The 14,156-nt window shown below is 52.1% G+C and overlaps 2 protein-coding genes across 9 annotated transcripts in view; one reads left to right on the forward strand and one right to left on the reverse strand.

Moving 5' to 3' along the window:
- Window positions 1-2,614: 2,614 nt before the first annotated feature.
- The window catches only part of TET3 (tet methylcytosine dioxygenase 3), a 116,703-nt gene continuing 105,161 nt past the window's right edge, over window positions 2,615-14,156 (forward strand). For 5 of the 8 annotated variants that reach the window (XM_036872842.1, XM_036872849.1, XM_036872847.1 and 2 more), the window contains exons 1-2: window positions 5,835-5,964; window positions 6,779-7,504. In XM_036872842.1, the coding sequence (XP_036728737.1) occupies window positions 7,202-7,504 (303 nt within the window). In that variant the 5' untranslated portion in view covers window positions 5,835-5,964; window positions 6,779-7,201. Of the gene's footprint in view, window positions 2,665-4,676; window positions 4,741-5,067; window positions 5,164-5,834; window positions 5,965-6,778; window positions 7,505-14,156 lie in introns of those variants that run through there. The other 3 variants (XM_036872846.1, XM_036872843.1, XM_036872845.1) reach the window with 3 other exon arrangements.
- LOC118906336 (translation initiation factor IF-2-like) lies at window positions 4,776-6,554 on the reverse strand. The gene is made up of 2 exons (XM_036873808.1): window positions 6,542-6,554; window positions 4,776-5,989 (listed from the first exon to the last, which is right to left on the reverse strand). Exons 1-2 carry the CDS (start codon window positions 6,552-6,554, stop codon window positions 4,797-4,799), a joined length of 1,206 nt encoding a protein of 401 aa, XP_036729703.1. The 3' UTR covers window positions 4,776-4,796.

Consider the following 14,156-nt stretch of genomic DNA (forward strand, 5'->3'; position numbering starts at 1 on the left):
TGCAACAGCCTTCCAACTGGTTTCTCTGCCTCTGTTCCAAGACCCCAGACTGAAGCTGGCTCTGGACAAGATATGGTCCTCATCCACTACACAGTGGATGGGACAGACTGACTCATTCTTATGCTATGACTGGTGGGCCCAGTCTCGAGAGATCATCAAAGGCTTCCCAGAGGGTCACCTGAGTTTAGCCAGGAAGGATGAGTGGGAGTGAATGGCAAGAAGGCAGGAAATGCTTCTGCCACAGCTATGCTGTTTTAGTAGTTTCTTTACTAGGCAGGCCCCTAGTGACATATATACTGAGTCCCTTCCTTTTCTGGATTCTTTTTTTATTTACACATTAATTTCTACTGAGTTTGCTCCACTGTCACTCTCCTCTCCCACCATGCTTCCCTCAACTCAGGTTTCTTTCTACTAATCTAAATCTCTGAACATGCATAGTGGGAGGAATGACACCCATTAGAGTGGAAATCTCAAATATATGTCCCCAGGAGGGAGAAATGCTCTTGAAATGGGCAGAACTGATTGCATTAACACATGCCTCAAATACACACACACACACATCCACCTCACACATATGCACACATACTATTCCCTGTGTATTAATTATTAGTGCTGTTAACCAAATATTTTTGCTTCTCCTTCCAGGCACATGGGAGCATTGCACCTATGGCATTCCCCTGCTCCCTTATGACTTGCTTTGGCCAATGAAATCAGAACAAAAGTGATGTGTGTTACTTCCAGGTAAATGCTTTAGGAGTTAGTGCTCTATTTGCCCCCACCCTCATTTCCTGCCTTCAGGGCTGAGGAGGCAACATGTCTAGTTGCAGCAGCCTGAGTCCCTAAGTGGTTATGGAAAACAGAGCTCCTGCTGATCCCCAGGAGACATATTTCATGATGGAGAAATAAAATTTTGTCAAACCACTGAGACCTGGGGATTGCTTCTTACTCTAGCACCACTTAACTGATCCTGACTGATACACCCAGTCAAATCAAGGTTTGGGGGCATCAAGGCCTTTATTCCTGTTGGGTATTCAGCATCTTGAGTCTCTGAGTCAATCAAAGATCCCATCCTCCTGCCCAGCCCCCTTAGGTTGGAAGATTTCCAGGTTATTTAATCTCTTTCCCATTATGAAGGGGACACTTGTATGCTCCTTGTAAGTTGTGTACCTATTTGATTGAACCTAAATTCAAAATGAAGTCACAGAAATAGCTATAAAACATGAAAGCATTTGCTGAGTTATCCAAAAGCATAATCTAGATACCCTACACATGTCGCACTAACCAGTGCATGTCCAAAAGCAATGCACTAACGAATCTCCCTTTCACCAAGAGCAAAATGCCAGTTTCTTCCCCCAGAACAGCCCTGGCACTGGTAGGCTAATTTCAGAGGTCCTGGATTGCAGGCCTGATTCTGACACTTAGTAGTGAATGACCTTGGAAAAATTACCCCTCTGAGTCCCAGTTCCCTTATCTGTAAAATGGTTATAATAACAATAATAACTATGTCATAGAAAGAAAAAGAAAGTAACATTTGCACACCTGGTGTACAAGCCACTCTGCAGACAGAACTGGAAAGGGTGTGGAAGTGCTTTGCAAAGGGAAAGCTCTATCCAAATGTAAGGTGATAATATTTTTAACCAACACATGACCAAAGAAGAACACAACAAAAATCAAATGAACTTCCCAATGCCTTCAGTCTGTAAAACGAAGCTCAGGTGTGGACATCGGAGTATATTTACATTTCTGCAAAAGGTCCCGTAATACAAAGCTCATTCTTCAAATAGGACAAATTGCTTATTAGCTAAAGGGAAGGAGTGGAGCCAAGTGCCTCAGAGGAGGTCAGTCACGTTCAATCATTTGCAGGTTGGGCAAACACCCAGCAGTGGCGGCTCCACGCAGTGGCTTCCTGAAGAACCACACGCGCGCACATCCAATTACACTTCTTGTGCCCTTTGCCCAGTGCGGAATTAACTTCAGTTCATCAGTGGAAGCCCTACTTATTCCCCAGCCCCACCTCCGTCCCCATCCAGCGAAACGCCCCCTGCCAATTCTGTAGCGCCTGCAGTCCCTCGGGCTCTTCCTTCTCGAGACGGGATTTCCCTTTCTAGTCCTTGGGGCAGCAGCGCAGCCAGGTCCTAACCTCACCGGAGCAATTGCCTAAAAGGCTCTGCCCTCGGCCGCTGGGGGTGGGGCCCGCCAAGCCGATTTATAAAAGGAGCCTCCCTGGGTCCGCCTTCTCTAAGCGCCTCCGGCGTGATCTTGGCCGGCGCCTAGGTGCTGAACTTGCTTCTCGCCCGCTTCTCAAACATGAGGGTGCAACGCCTGAAGGGCTTGTTAAAACAGAACGCTGGGCCCCACCCCTAGAGTTTCTGCTTGAGTAGGTTTAGGGTGGGGCCCGAGAGCTTGCATTTCTAACGAGTTCCCAGGTGTTGGTGACGCTGCGGACCTGGGACCACACTTAGTGAACCACTCACTGCCTCGGGTTTCAGGCTGCTTTCAGATAGAGAGGCTCGCTCGCCACCTCCACGCCGGTCCCAGCTGTTCTCCTGCCCTGAGCGCTGGTCCAGTAGGAATAACCCGGCAGCACAGGAGGCTGCAGACCTGGGAAGGCAGGGCCTGAGGAGTTTGGACTTTATTTTGAGGGTCCCTGAAGGGTTCGTGCAGGTAGGAAAGCAAGCAGGAATAAACCTTGGAAGTCTGTGGGTGCTTGGTGTTACTGGGATATTTCATTCATCAGGCTCTACTGACCTCATTTCTGCATTGAACACATATTGATTGGGTGCTTAGCTTTAGAGTTACAAAGGTGAAAAGACAGGGTTCCAACCCTCCAAGGGCTCATAGTAACTGGGAGGGAAATGTGCAAATGATTACAGTACTGATAAGATTTTCCTAGGGAGGCAGCGTCAAACTTCTGGGGAGGGAGAGTGGGTGGGACTCTGGAATCTGTCCGAAGAGCTGGAAGTGGTTTCATGGAAGAACTGGCATTTATGCCGAGACTTGCGGGATGAATGGGAATTCGGCAGGTAGAAGGAGTAACTGGGAAGGGGTTGAAGTGGGAAGGGGTTTCCTTGGGCAGAAGGAATGAGTGACAAGACTGCTGAAATACAAGGCTCCAGAGGGAGATTGACAGCACATCTCAGGCCTGGGACTGGTTTTCCCTCCTACCTCTCTGGCAGCTCCTTCTGTCTCCTTTGATGGCCCCTTGTCAGCTGCTGTCCCTCATGAGCTGGTGTTCGCCAGGGCTCTGGCCTGGCTGCCTTTTCTTCTCACTCTCCATGTCCACTCCTAGTGAGGTCTTCCACACCTGAGGCCTCACGAGCTGCTCCCTGATGGGGCCCACAGCCCAAGCCTCGCCTCCTCAGCTCCACACTCAGTTCCACGCAGATGTCCCCAGGCATCTTTCCTCCTGTACTCTGTCTTGGTGAATGGCACCAGCATCCATCTTGTTACCTAAGCCAGAGGATTTTCTGAAATGACCCTTTCATAGATAGCTGGTGAAGAGTAAAACTGGCACAGTAAATTGCTGGTGCCATTCACCAAGACAGAAAACAGGAGGAAAGAGGCCGGGCTCAAATTCTGAGTCTACAGTTCACTAGCTGAGTGACCTTGAGCAAATTACTTAATCTATTTCCTTATCTGTAAAGTGGGTTTAAAGATAGTATGTACCTCACCGGGTTTTTATGTGGATTAAACAATAATTGTTATTTATTAAGCACTATGTTAAGTACTTTACTTGGATTCCTTCGGAAATGATCAGTACCTTGTCCAAGGTCACTCTGCTACCAAGTGGCAGAGCCAGGCCTGGAACCCACAGTTCCCTGACTCCTAAGCCACCCTCTTCATTGTCACACTATTTGGAGATTGTCTATCAAATAGGGAAATACTTATAATATAATGTTAAGTAAAAAGTGGACAGCAAACTGCATAACCAGTGTGAGTACAGCCATGTTATTATTTAAAAAAAGGAATTAATCTACAAATAGAAAAGGCTAGAAGGAAATATAGCAAAAGGTTAAATGTTGTATTGGGGTTATTTTTGTCTTCTAATTTTCTATTGCCTATGTTTTCTTTAATATACATACTTTTTACTAAAAATAAAATACTTAAAACGTTAAACATTCATTACATAAAAAACAAAGTCCACAAACTGTTCTCATGTTTGACTGAAAATTACTCTATTGGTATCTCTTCTCAGTTTTAGTCTTACTTCCCTGAACAGAAATTCTTTCCTACTCTCAAAGGCCAGAGTAGGAAGTAGGTATTGCAGCCATGTTCACCGCCCTCCCACAGCTGACAACCTGGCCACTGGAGCAGGCTGTCAAAATCAGGCCTGTGGGGAGGGAAGTTCCAGACGGAACCCGGGCTTCTACCGCCTAGGGCTTTCTGGACAGCGCTACTTGAGATCAATTACTTTTTTTTCTTCTTCTTTTAAATAACCGGCCGAATGCTCTTTTTCCAGTTTTGGCTGAGTTGTTAGCTTCATCCCGGTGGCGACGCCTGCCAGATACCTGGTTCCTTGAACACCGCCCAAACTGGTCAGGCCAGTCCGCCCGTGGTTGTTTCTGCCAGGACTTGCCCGTGTTTGTGTGTGTGTGTGTGTGTGTGTGTGTTAGAGACCCACCCTTCTCCCCAGCAACCCAGGTAGGTGGAAGGAAGCTTCGGGGACCAGCCTGGCAGTCAGGCCCGATGGGTGGAGCTGAATTAATCTAACCTGGAATTTCAACTTGGCCTGAACAACAGGTGAGGGGAAAAAAAGCAGCAGAGAGAACAGGCAGTTTGGCAACTGGGAAATAGTCTTACGCCTTGCCCCTTGGCTGGAAAATAGCCCGGGGTGACTTTTCAAAGTGTCTGCTCTGGGTTATAGGGCTCGGTTGCGCCACGGCCCCCTCGGTGGCTGTCCGAGCCCCTCCTGAACGCTGTTCTCCTCGGTTACCCTCCGCGACGCGCCCGTTTCCCCTCCTCTGGGAGGCAGGGCGGGGGTATCGGATTAGTCTTTGTTTTCGAAGCGAAAGAGCCGAGAGCGGCGCGGGGGAGGCTCGCGATGGCAGGGACCCGGGGTCCGCCTGGGTAGGGCGCTCGGCCGTCACCCCCGCGAGGGTGCCTCCCGGCTGGCCCTCGGCCTCTGCTCGCGGGTATCCCCTCCTTGCCGGCCAGGCTGACTCGGTACGCAAACGCGCGATGTACCCCATTGTCCTGCCTCGGAATGAGCGAGCGAGCGGCTGCCAGGAGAGGGGGGTCAGTCGGGCCCGGAGCTCAGGACTCCCGGGGGCGCCGGGGCCGTCCCAGGCCGCTCGGCCCGCAGGGAGTGGCAGGAAGTGGGGACACCGAGGCCAGCTCCGCCGAGGGCCTAGACTGGGAGGTCCGCGTGCCCCACCCCGCGCCGCCCGCCGCGCCTGCCCGGGCTGCAGAAGCGCCGGAGGGCGGTGGCGGCCAACCGGAGGAGGGCGGCCGGGTCCCGGGAGGACCGACCGCTGTGGAGGGGAAGTACTGCAGGTGCAAAGGCGCGGCGTCCGGGCCGGGCCCTGCCCCCACCCGCTCGAGGACGGCCCGCGCCGTCCCCTCCCCCTCCGCGGAACTCCCCCTTCGCGTAGCCCCGAGCCCGGCGGAGGGGGCGGCGGCGGGGCCGGCGGGGCTCGGCGGGGCTCGGCGGGGCCGCACGTGCGCGCCCTCCCGGGCGGGGGAGTCCCCGGGCGAGCACGTGCCGCGGCGCGCGGGGGGCGGGGAGTCCCGCGGACGCCTTCATTGCTGCTGCTGCTGCCGCCGCGGCCGCCGCTGCCTCTTCCTTCCTCCTGCGCCGTCCCCTCCTCGGCCCGGGCGGGGGGCTCCGTGCGCCGAGCTCGGCCGGGCCAGGCGCTCCAGGAGGCGGGCGCCCCAGGCGGCGGCGGCGGCCGCGACGGTGGTGGCGGCGGCGCGGGCCGGGAAACTTTGCCCCTTTGTGCGCTCCGCCCCGGAGGCGGCGGGCAGGTCGGTGCAGTCGGTGCCTTTCCGGCTCCGGGGTGGGGGAGGGGAGGCGTGGGGGGGCCCGGCCCGCGGGGGAGGGGATGGCCCGGGGGCCGGCCGGGGGGCCGCTACTTTGTTGCGGGAGACGAGGCGGGGGTGCTGCGGATCACAGTGTAGCGGAGCCGGGCGGGGGCGGCGGGGCGGGGCGGGGGCTGCGGAGCCGCCGGAGCCGAGCGGCCGAGGCCCCAGAACAAAGGAGCCCGAGAGGCTGCGCGCGCGCGCCGGGCCTGAGCCGGAGCGCGCCCCCCTCCTAGCGCCCCCTCGTCGGAGCGGGCCGCCCTCCCGGGTCCGGCCGTCGGGCGGGGAGCGCGGCTGGGCGGCCAGCGCGGGCTACCCCGGGCGCGCCCCTCTCCAGGCCGCTTCCGTGCAGGGGGCGCCCGGGCAGCCCCGCCGAGTGAAGCTCTCTGCAAACTTTATTTTGAAAGCTGTGCTCCCTTGGGGAGGGCCTAGCCACCTCCAGTGAGGGGTGTGTGGGAATTTTGGCAAAACTCTCCCAAGCCCATGGGGGTGGGGCGAAGGACAACTTTCTTAGAAATCTCACCTTGACCACCCATTAAATTCGCCGTCCAGGTTTCCTTACCACCCTGTCAGGCCCTAGGCCTTCTCCCTCAGGGAGCGGGTGCTAGTGTGCCCTGCCAGAGGTTCTGGGCAGAACTTCATGAGAGCAAGCCCATTCTCTTCCCCCATCTTCTCTTTTCCCAGAAGCAGGAAGAGGTAACATGTGAAAGTTGTCCCCGAGCCCCGAGTGATGCGCTTCCCCTTTCTGTCTCTTTTTCAGGCAGCGCTGCCTTCTCCATCATCCTGACGCGGGAGAAGAAATACCGGAGGAGAAACTCCTCACCCTGCCCTGCCCCCATCACACACCTACTGGCACACCTCATGCCTGGGTCCAGAGTGGGTGAGGGTGAAGAACCCACCCAGCCAAGATGATCCCTTCTCTGGGGACTGCCGCTGGTGTCCTCCCCCAGATCCCGGGCCCCAGCAGGTGGGAGAGTGGCCCCCAACTGAGTCCTATCAGACTGCTGCAGAGGAGGTGAAGAGGGGTTGAGAAGAGGCACCCATCCCGGAGCCTGGAGCTACTTGCCTTCACCCTGTAGATTTTGACTGCTTTAGGAGAGAAGGACCTGTTGGTGGCCTTTGGAGGCAGGAAGCTGGACTGTGGCTCTGCCCCAGCACCTATGCCCCCACCTCTGGCAGCGTCATGAGTCAGTTTCAGGTGCCCCTGGCAGTCCAGCCAGACCTGCCAGGACTTTATGACTTCCCTCAGGGCCAGGTGATGGTAGGGGGCTTCCAGGGGCCTGGGCTCCCAATGGCTGGGAGTGAACCCCAACTCCGAGGGGGTGGAGATGGGCGGAAGAAACGGAAACGGTGTGGTACTTGCGAGCCCTGCCGGCGGCTAGAAAACTGTGGGGCTTGCACCAGCTGTACCAACCGCCGCACACATCAGATCTGCAAACTGCGCAAGTGTGAAGTGCTGAAGAAAAAAGTGGGGCTTCTCAAGGAGGTAAGCTGGATCTTGCGTGGCTGCCCTGTCCCTTCCTTGAGGGTGCTGTATTCACAGGGGTCTTGCTAAAGCCAGTTAAGCCCATTCTCCCGTTTTGATCCTCCTGGTCCAACTTTGAGTGGGGCCATAAATAGGAGTGTTGCTGTCTTTGGAAGCTGTTTTAGGCTCCTTTGCCCGGCCGACAATTGATAGGAGAGGAACCGGGTTGTAGAGGGCTCTGAGCTAGCAGTCTCATCTCTGATGTTTGCATTTGATGCAGGACAATGATATCCAACTTTATCTCTAGAAGTTTCTTGTCCTGCTTGAAGCCTCAGATGTGTTTCAAGGTCACACCAATGCTTGGGTGATGTGGGGAGTGATGGTGTCAGGTAAGGGTTGGAGGCTGATGGGTTTCGAAATAAAAATTTGGAGCGACAGGATGTTTCTATGCTACCCTGATGGAGTGGGATGTTTCTTTCCCTAAATCTTTTTGGGTGCCATCGTTTTTGGGATGATACCTGAAAGTGTTTGGGAATTTTTGTTTGGGAATTTAGTGAGAAACCCATGATTTGGGTTCCCCTACTAGACAGTACTTCTTGAGGTCAAGGACCATTTATCTCTGTGTTCTCAGGGCCTGGCTCAGTTCCTTGGTGTGTAGTAAGCACTCAGATACTAATTGAATGAATGAATGATGTGTTTTTGAGACACTGTCAACCCCAGGAAGGAGTACTTCCTTAATTTGGAGTAGGGAGGCAGACAGAGGGAAGGAGTTGGAATGAGAGCGGAGGAGGAAGTGGAGAGGCAATGACCCTGCACTGGCCATCTTTCCTTTCCATTCTGGTGGTGGGCTGCCAGCGTGAGGTTGGTGGCAGCTGTAACAGCGGAGAGTTGGCAGAGGTAGGGACGAGTGAAGCTGAGCAGCTTGGGAGGAGCAGTGTAGCGGCCGAGGTTGCTCCAGGCAGCGGAACTGGCGCTGGACAGAGACGGAGGCCTGCACTGTCTGCGGGACTCCCCCGCTCTGCCACTGATTTGTCCGAGGGCTCGGACAACTCAGGTCCCCTCTCTGGGTCTGTCTTCTGCCTGGGGAGATGCAAGGGTTGTGCTTGATGGCCTTTGAAGCCCTCTCTAGCTGGGCTGGAAACCACTGTACTTCTGAGAGCCGGGGTACCTGTGGCTTCCATGGGCTGGCGGCTTGCACTCGGGATTTCCCTGACTGCTGAGTTCAGAGCTGTGCCGCCAGCTTGGTGGGGCTGTGGTCCCGTGGCTGGGAAGAAAGATCCAAGTGTTTTGGTCAGGAAAGTGGGTGTTGCTGGGGTGTTTCTGCCCCTTCTCACCTTGTCTTGCCCACTCTCTGTGGAAGCTGCATATCACGGTCCAGGGACGGCCAGGGATGGCGGACTGGTGCCGTTATTTCCCCGGCCTCAGGTTAAAGCAGACATCTGGATCACATCTGCAGCTCCCCACCCCAGCCTGGGAGACTGTGTCCAGCTCCTTTATGTTGCTGGTGTTTGGGGGAGTTGGCATCCTGCTGGCCCAGTGCTCTGTGAGTCCTTTCTGAAAGGGGGGGTGGGATCAGTGGTAGGCTTCACTCCTGGGCATGAGATCTCGTGTTTTGGTATAAGTAGGACCTGCTTCGTCTACCTTGTAAAGCTTGATTCCTTTGCTTGCTTCCTGGTAGGGTTTACCTCCTTCTCTTCCACCTTTCTCTTAACTCCATTTCTCTCAAACCCTGGGGGATGAAGGGGGCTGAGCTTTCTGGGCTGGAACGCGTGGCTCTTGTGAACTGTGTTTAAGCTCTTCTTTCGGCAACAATGAGGCATACCTGAGTGAAAGGGGCTGGGAGTGAAGCCAGGGGCCTGTCATCCTTGTGTGTAAGCTGCTGGCCTGGGCTTCTGGTGGTCGTGGTTAAGAGACCGGGGATCTGGCTTGGCTGAGGCTTAGAGACAACCCCTCGGAGAGATGTCTACATCCCTGTGGACCTTGCCGTGGCCGGCTGCCCCTCTAGGCCCCCAGGGTCAGGGAAAATGTGGCTGGTGTCCTGTGATCCCCCCTGGACAGAGGGTCCACGTGCTGATCTGTGCACCTGTGCTGTCCCATGACAGAGTTCTCCCAGTTTCTGGAGAAACAATGGAAGGGGGACAATGGAGTGAGCTTTGTCTTAAAGTTAACTTTCTTTGACTTAAAGAGCAGTACTTTGTTTTAAGGATAGGTACTTTCTACTTCTTGATGTTTAAAAGTGTGCTTTTTTTAATGAAATGGAGGTGTTGACAGAAATTAGATCTAAAATTACAAAATGGTAACTAGTGTCTGTCTCCACAATTTTTTTAATTTGGTCCTTGAAGGCTGAAAATGTGGGAACCACTGTCCAGGCTACACTGCATTTGATGAATGTATCTCTGGCAGAGTTGACAGGCCCAAGAGGCTGTGCCTGAATGAGGGAGCCCAGGGAGCCAGCCCAGTGTTTACAGCCCCCAGGGGACTGCTGAGACCTTCACTAGGTCTGAGCAGCCATGTAGCAGAGGGAACATGTCCCAGGATTTGGGAGGTCAGGAAAGGAGGAGACCCATAGAACTTTATTTTTTTTCAAGCTGTACATGCTGTTTATTTTTTTACTTTTTTAAATTTTTAAATTTTATTTATTTTTTTATACAGCAGGTTCTTATTAGTTATCCATTTTATACATGTTAGTGTATACATGTCAATCCCAATCTCCCAATTCATCGCCACCCCCCCACCCCCCGGCCCCAGCCACTTTCCCTCCTTGGTGTCCATGTGTCCATACATTTGTTCTCTACATCTGTGAGACCCATAGAACTTTAGAACTTGACCCCTACTCTTCAGGTGGGACAAGACACAGCATCCCAGGAGCCTCTTGGGAATCAGACCCTCTCTTTGCACCTGTGCTGCTCAGCGTCTCCTCTTCTGGGCACCTTTCTTTACTTCCATCCTGTCTCCACCTCCTCCAGCTTCCTTTGGGGCTTCCTCTGAGCTATCTGCTGACAGATGCTTTGTGTCATCCTGTAAGAGGGGGAACATTATCTTGACTTTCTTGTCTTCCTTCCCTGCTCCTCACTTTTTTACCCAGTGCGGGTAGGTGGTGCTGCAGAGCCCATCTACTCAGAAAAGTTCAGCATTTTAGTACGAGAGGCAGCTCCCAGGGCTGGTCCTGTCCACCACAGAGGTAGGTGACTACTTACTCCTCTGTGCCCTAAAGAGAGGTAACACACCTGAAGGGGTTCATTCCTGTAACTGAGGTCTTCCTTCCTAGTTCCAGGGAGGATTTAGATCCTAGGCTGATGTCGGAGGCTGTTTGACTTCCACATTCTTTTTACCTGAGTGGTGGCTTGTAGCACAATGAAGACGACTGATTAGAAAAGTAGGATTTGGTGAGTGTGAAGGTACAGAACCCAAAGTAAGGGCTGTGCCGCTGACTCTCTTGAGCATTGTTTTTTTCATATGTCAGATGGGTTAACCCTTCTTCGTGAGGATTAATTGAGATAAAATATGCAGAATGTCTAGCACATGGTAGGTAATCAGTGCACGGTGACAACACATTCCTAGAACATCTAGAAAAGAATTAATCTTTATGCATAAAAATTGTGTTTGTTAGTCTCTGAGCTTTAATTGTTTATTAAATGTTTGTTTCAAGACATCCCTGCTTGCTCATAGAACTGTGGGGCCAGGCAAAGGGAGGGAGACATTTGCCGGCCTCTTTGCTGGGGGAGGAGGCTGGACACCCAGGAGCAAGGAGCCACTGTGGCCCAGGGCCTGACTGAAAAGTTGCTCATGGTGAGGGAGGTAAATGTCTGGTAAAAAGGGTAGGAGAAAAACTCTTTGTGAGAAAGACTTCCCTAGAAGTATGTATACATAAGGCTGGAAGCATGACTGAGAATGTTGTGGGTGAGAAATGAAGAGAAATAAAATATATATGGTGTGTCTAGCCGTCAGCCAGTTGGATTTAGTGGCTGAAACAAAGCTCTGTGCCAGTTTTGAGACAGGATACCTTGGAATTGGGAATCTCTCAACAATATCAGAACCTGACCACTTCTTGCCTCGCCTGCTAGTAGCTCTGTCTTCCTGAAGATGGAGGCTATGAGGAGGGATGCTGTCAGGCTGGCACCAGTTCCCGCCAGCAAAGGAAGAATTGATTGGTAAAGTAGAAGTGATGAGACTCTTTAGAGAAAGGGACCCCATCTCAGCATTTGTGAATCCAGAGAGAAGCCTGGGCAAGGAGAGGTGTTTACCATAGACTTTAGAAAATTGTTTTTTCAGTTGTAAACAGTTTTAACCCCATGGCTACAGACTCTAAAAGGGAAGTTAGCTGGAGGGGTAAGATTGCTTTTTAAAAAGGAAATGCTGACTTAACAGTCCTAAATGGTGCCCTAAGGAGGAAGGTGGTGGGACTGGGGAAGATCTGAACCATCTCTGTGGCTGCTTGGGCTGCTGTGTAGTGAGTGCAGATAGTAAAAGACCATGCTTTTTACATGGAAAGGGGTGCGGTTCAAGTGTAGTCTGACTCTTTAAGAGGAACACTAAAGAGTCCAGTGGCCAGAATGTGCTGAAGTGGTGGAAAATGCTCAAGACAATAAAAGTCTTTTATATATTCCCAGCAAGAGCATAGAAGGAAGGGACAGTCTTACAACTTTGGAGCAGAACTAGTGACAGAGAGAGAGAAGCCACTAGATCCCTGTCATGTCAGGGAGTATAAACTGGGGAGAGACCACAGCATGTGTGGTTAGGAAAGGAGAGCCAGCTACCCTACCTGAATCTGAGTCATTCACTCCCTACTGCACACCTTCAGGTATACTCATGGAATGATATCGTTATGGAATTCTGATGATTGGAAGAGGGCCAAAAGACCAGAGACAGGCAGAAAGTTCCATTTTTCAAAGAGACTGTGGAAATTGTAAACCAATGTCAGTTTTTGACAGTTCTAGAGCAGATTTTTTTAAAGGTGGTTCGTGAGATTTAGAAAGACAAGTGGTGAGCTTTGAGGGTCCCTGTGGTTCTTTACAAAGCAACTCAGTCAAACCAATGGGCCTGGATTTCTGCAGATAAATGATGGTATTTCCTGCCAGCTTCGTGGACAGATCAGAGGACCAGTTTTTATTTAAAGTCATCCTGAAGAGGGCACAGGTATAACTGCCTTGTTCAAACTTTTTTTTTTTTTTTTAAACTTTTGGGTTTATTTATTTAATTAATTTATTTATTTATGGCTGTGTTGGGTCTTCGTTTCTGTGCGAGGGCTTTCTCTAGTTGTGGCAAGTGGGGGCCACTCTTCATCGCGGTGCGCGGGCCTCTCACTATCGCGGCCTCTCTTGTTGCGGAGCACAGGCTCCAGACGCTCAGGCTCAGTAACTGTGGCTCACGGGCCTAGTTGCTCTGCGGCATGTGGAATCTTCCCAGACCAGGGCTCGAACCCGTGTCCCCTGCATTGGCAGGCAGATTCTCAACCACTGCGCCACCAGGGAAGCCCCGTTGTTCAAACTTTTTATCAACCAGTGTGGATCAGGGATTCCATGTTGGGATCACCTGGATCCCACCCCCAGGGATTCTAGTTTGATTGGTCTTGGGTGGATCTCTACTGGGCTGGGGCTCCCCAGGTGTATCTAATGTGTAGTTACAGTGGAACTCCTCTGACACAGATGAGAGCTGAATGACGGGCAGCCACCTGGACTCTTTACTGCAAGTTGCTCACCTGAGTCTTAGGGCACCTGAATGGTTTACAACCATACTTCCACCTTGCTAATCAGTGGACCAGCAGCATCGGCATCACCTGGGAGGTTGTTAGAAATGCGGAATCTCAGACCTTACATCAGAGTTACTGAATGAGAAGCTGCACTTTAACCACATTCCCAGGTGATTTGGATGTCCATGAGAGTTTGCGGAGCCAGTCTGTGGCACTTCTGTGAGTGGAGAAGGGGATGGGGCATGGAGAAGGGGACAGACGTGAGTCTTTTTTTTTTTTAATTTATCTATTTATTTATTTATGGCTGTGTTGGGTCTTCGTTTCTGTGCGAGGGCTTTCTCTAGTTGTGGCAAGCGGGGACCACTCTTCATCGCGGTGCGCGGGCCTCTCACTATCGCAGCCTCTCTTGTTGCGGAGCACAGGCTCCAGACGCGCAGGCTCAGTAATTGTGGCTCACGGGCCCAGTTGCTCCGTGGCATGTGGGATCTTCCCAGACCAGGGCTCGAACCCGTGTCCCCTGCATTGGCAGGCAGATTCTCAACCACTGCGCCACCAGGGAAGCCCCAAGAAGTAAGTCTTGATGAACAGAGGTAAAGAACTCCAGTTGCAGGGACTTCCCTGGCAGTCCAGTGGTTAAGACTTTGCCTTCCAGTGCAGGGGGTGGGGGTTCGATCCCTGGTCGGGGAGCTAAGATCCCACATGCCTCGTGGCCAAAAAATCAAAACATAAAACAGAAGCAATATTGTAACAAATTCAATAAAGACTTTAAAAATGGTCCATATCAAAAAAATCTTAAAAAAAAAAAAGAGGTAATGGGAATAAAAATTTGGTATATCACACTTAAAAAGAAAAAAGAACTCCAGTTGCCAACAAGGGTAAGGAGGGTGATCCAACCCATTCACCCTGTAGGCCAGGGAGACGAGAACATCTTGAGATTTACTTCATGTTTATTCTTGTTTTTCTGGAGTCCATTTCTTTCTAGTT

The sequence above is a fragment of the Balaenoptera musculus genome, chromosome 13 (assembly GCF_009873245.2).
Source record: "Balaenoptera musculus isolate JJ_BM4_2016_0621 chromosome 13, mBalMus1.pri.v3, whole genome shotgun sequence".
NCBI lineage: Eukaryota > Metazoa > Chordata > Mammalia > Artiodactyla > Balaenopteridae > Balaenoptera > Balaenoptera musculus.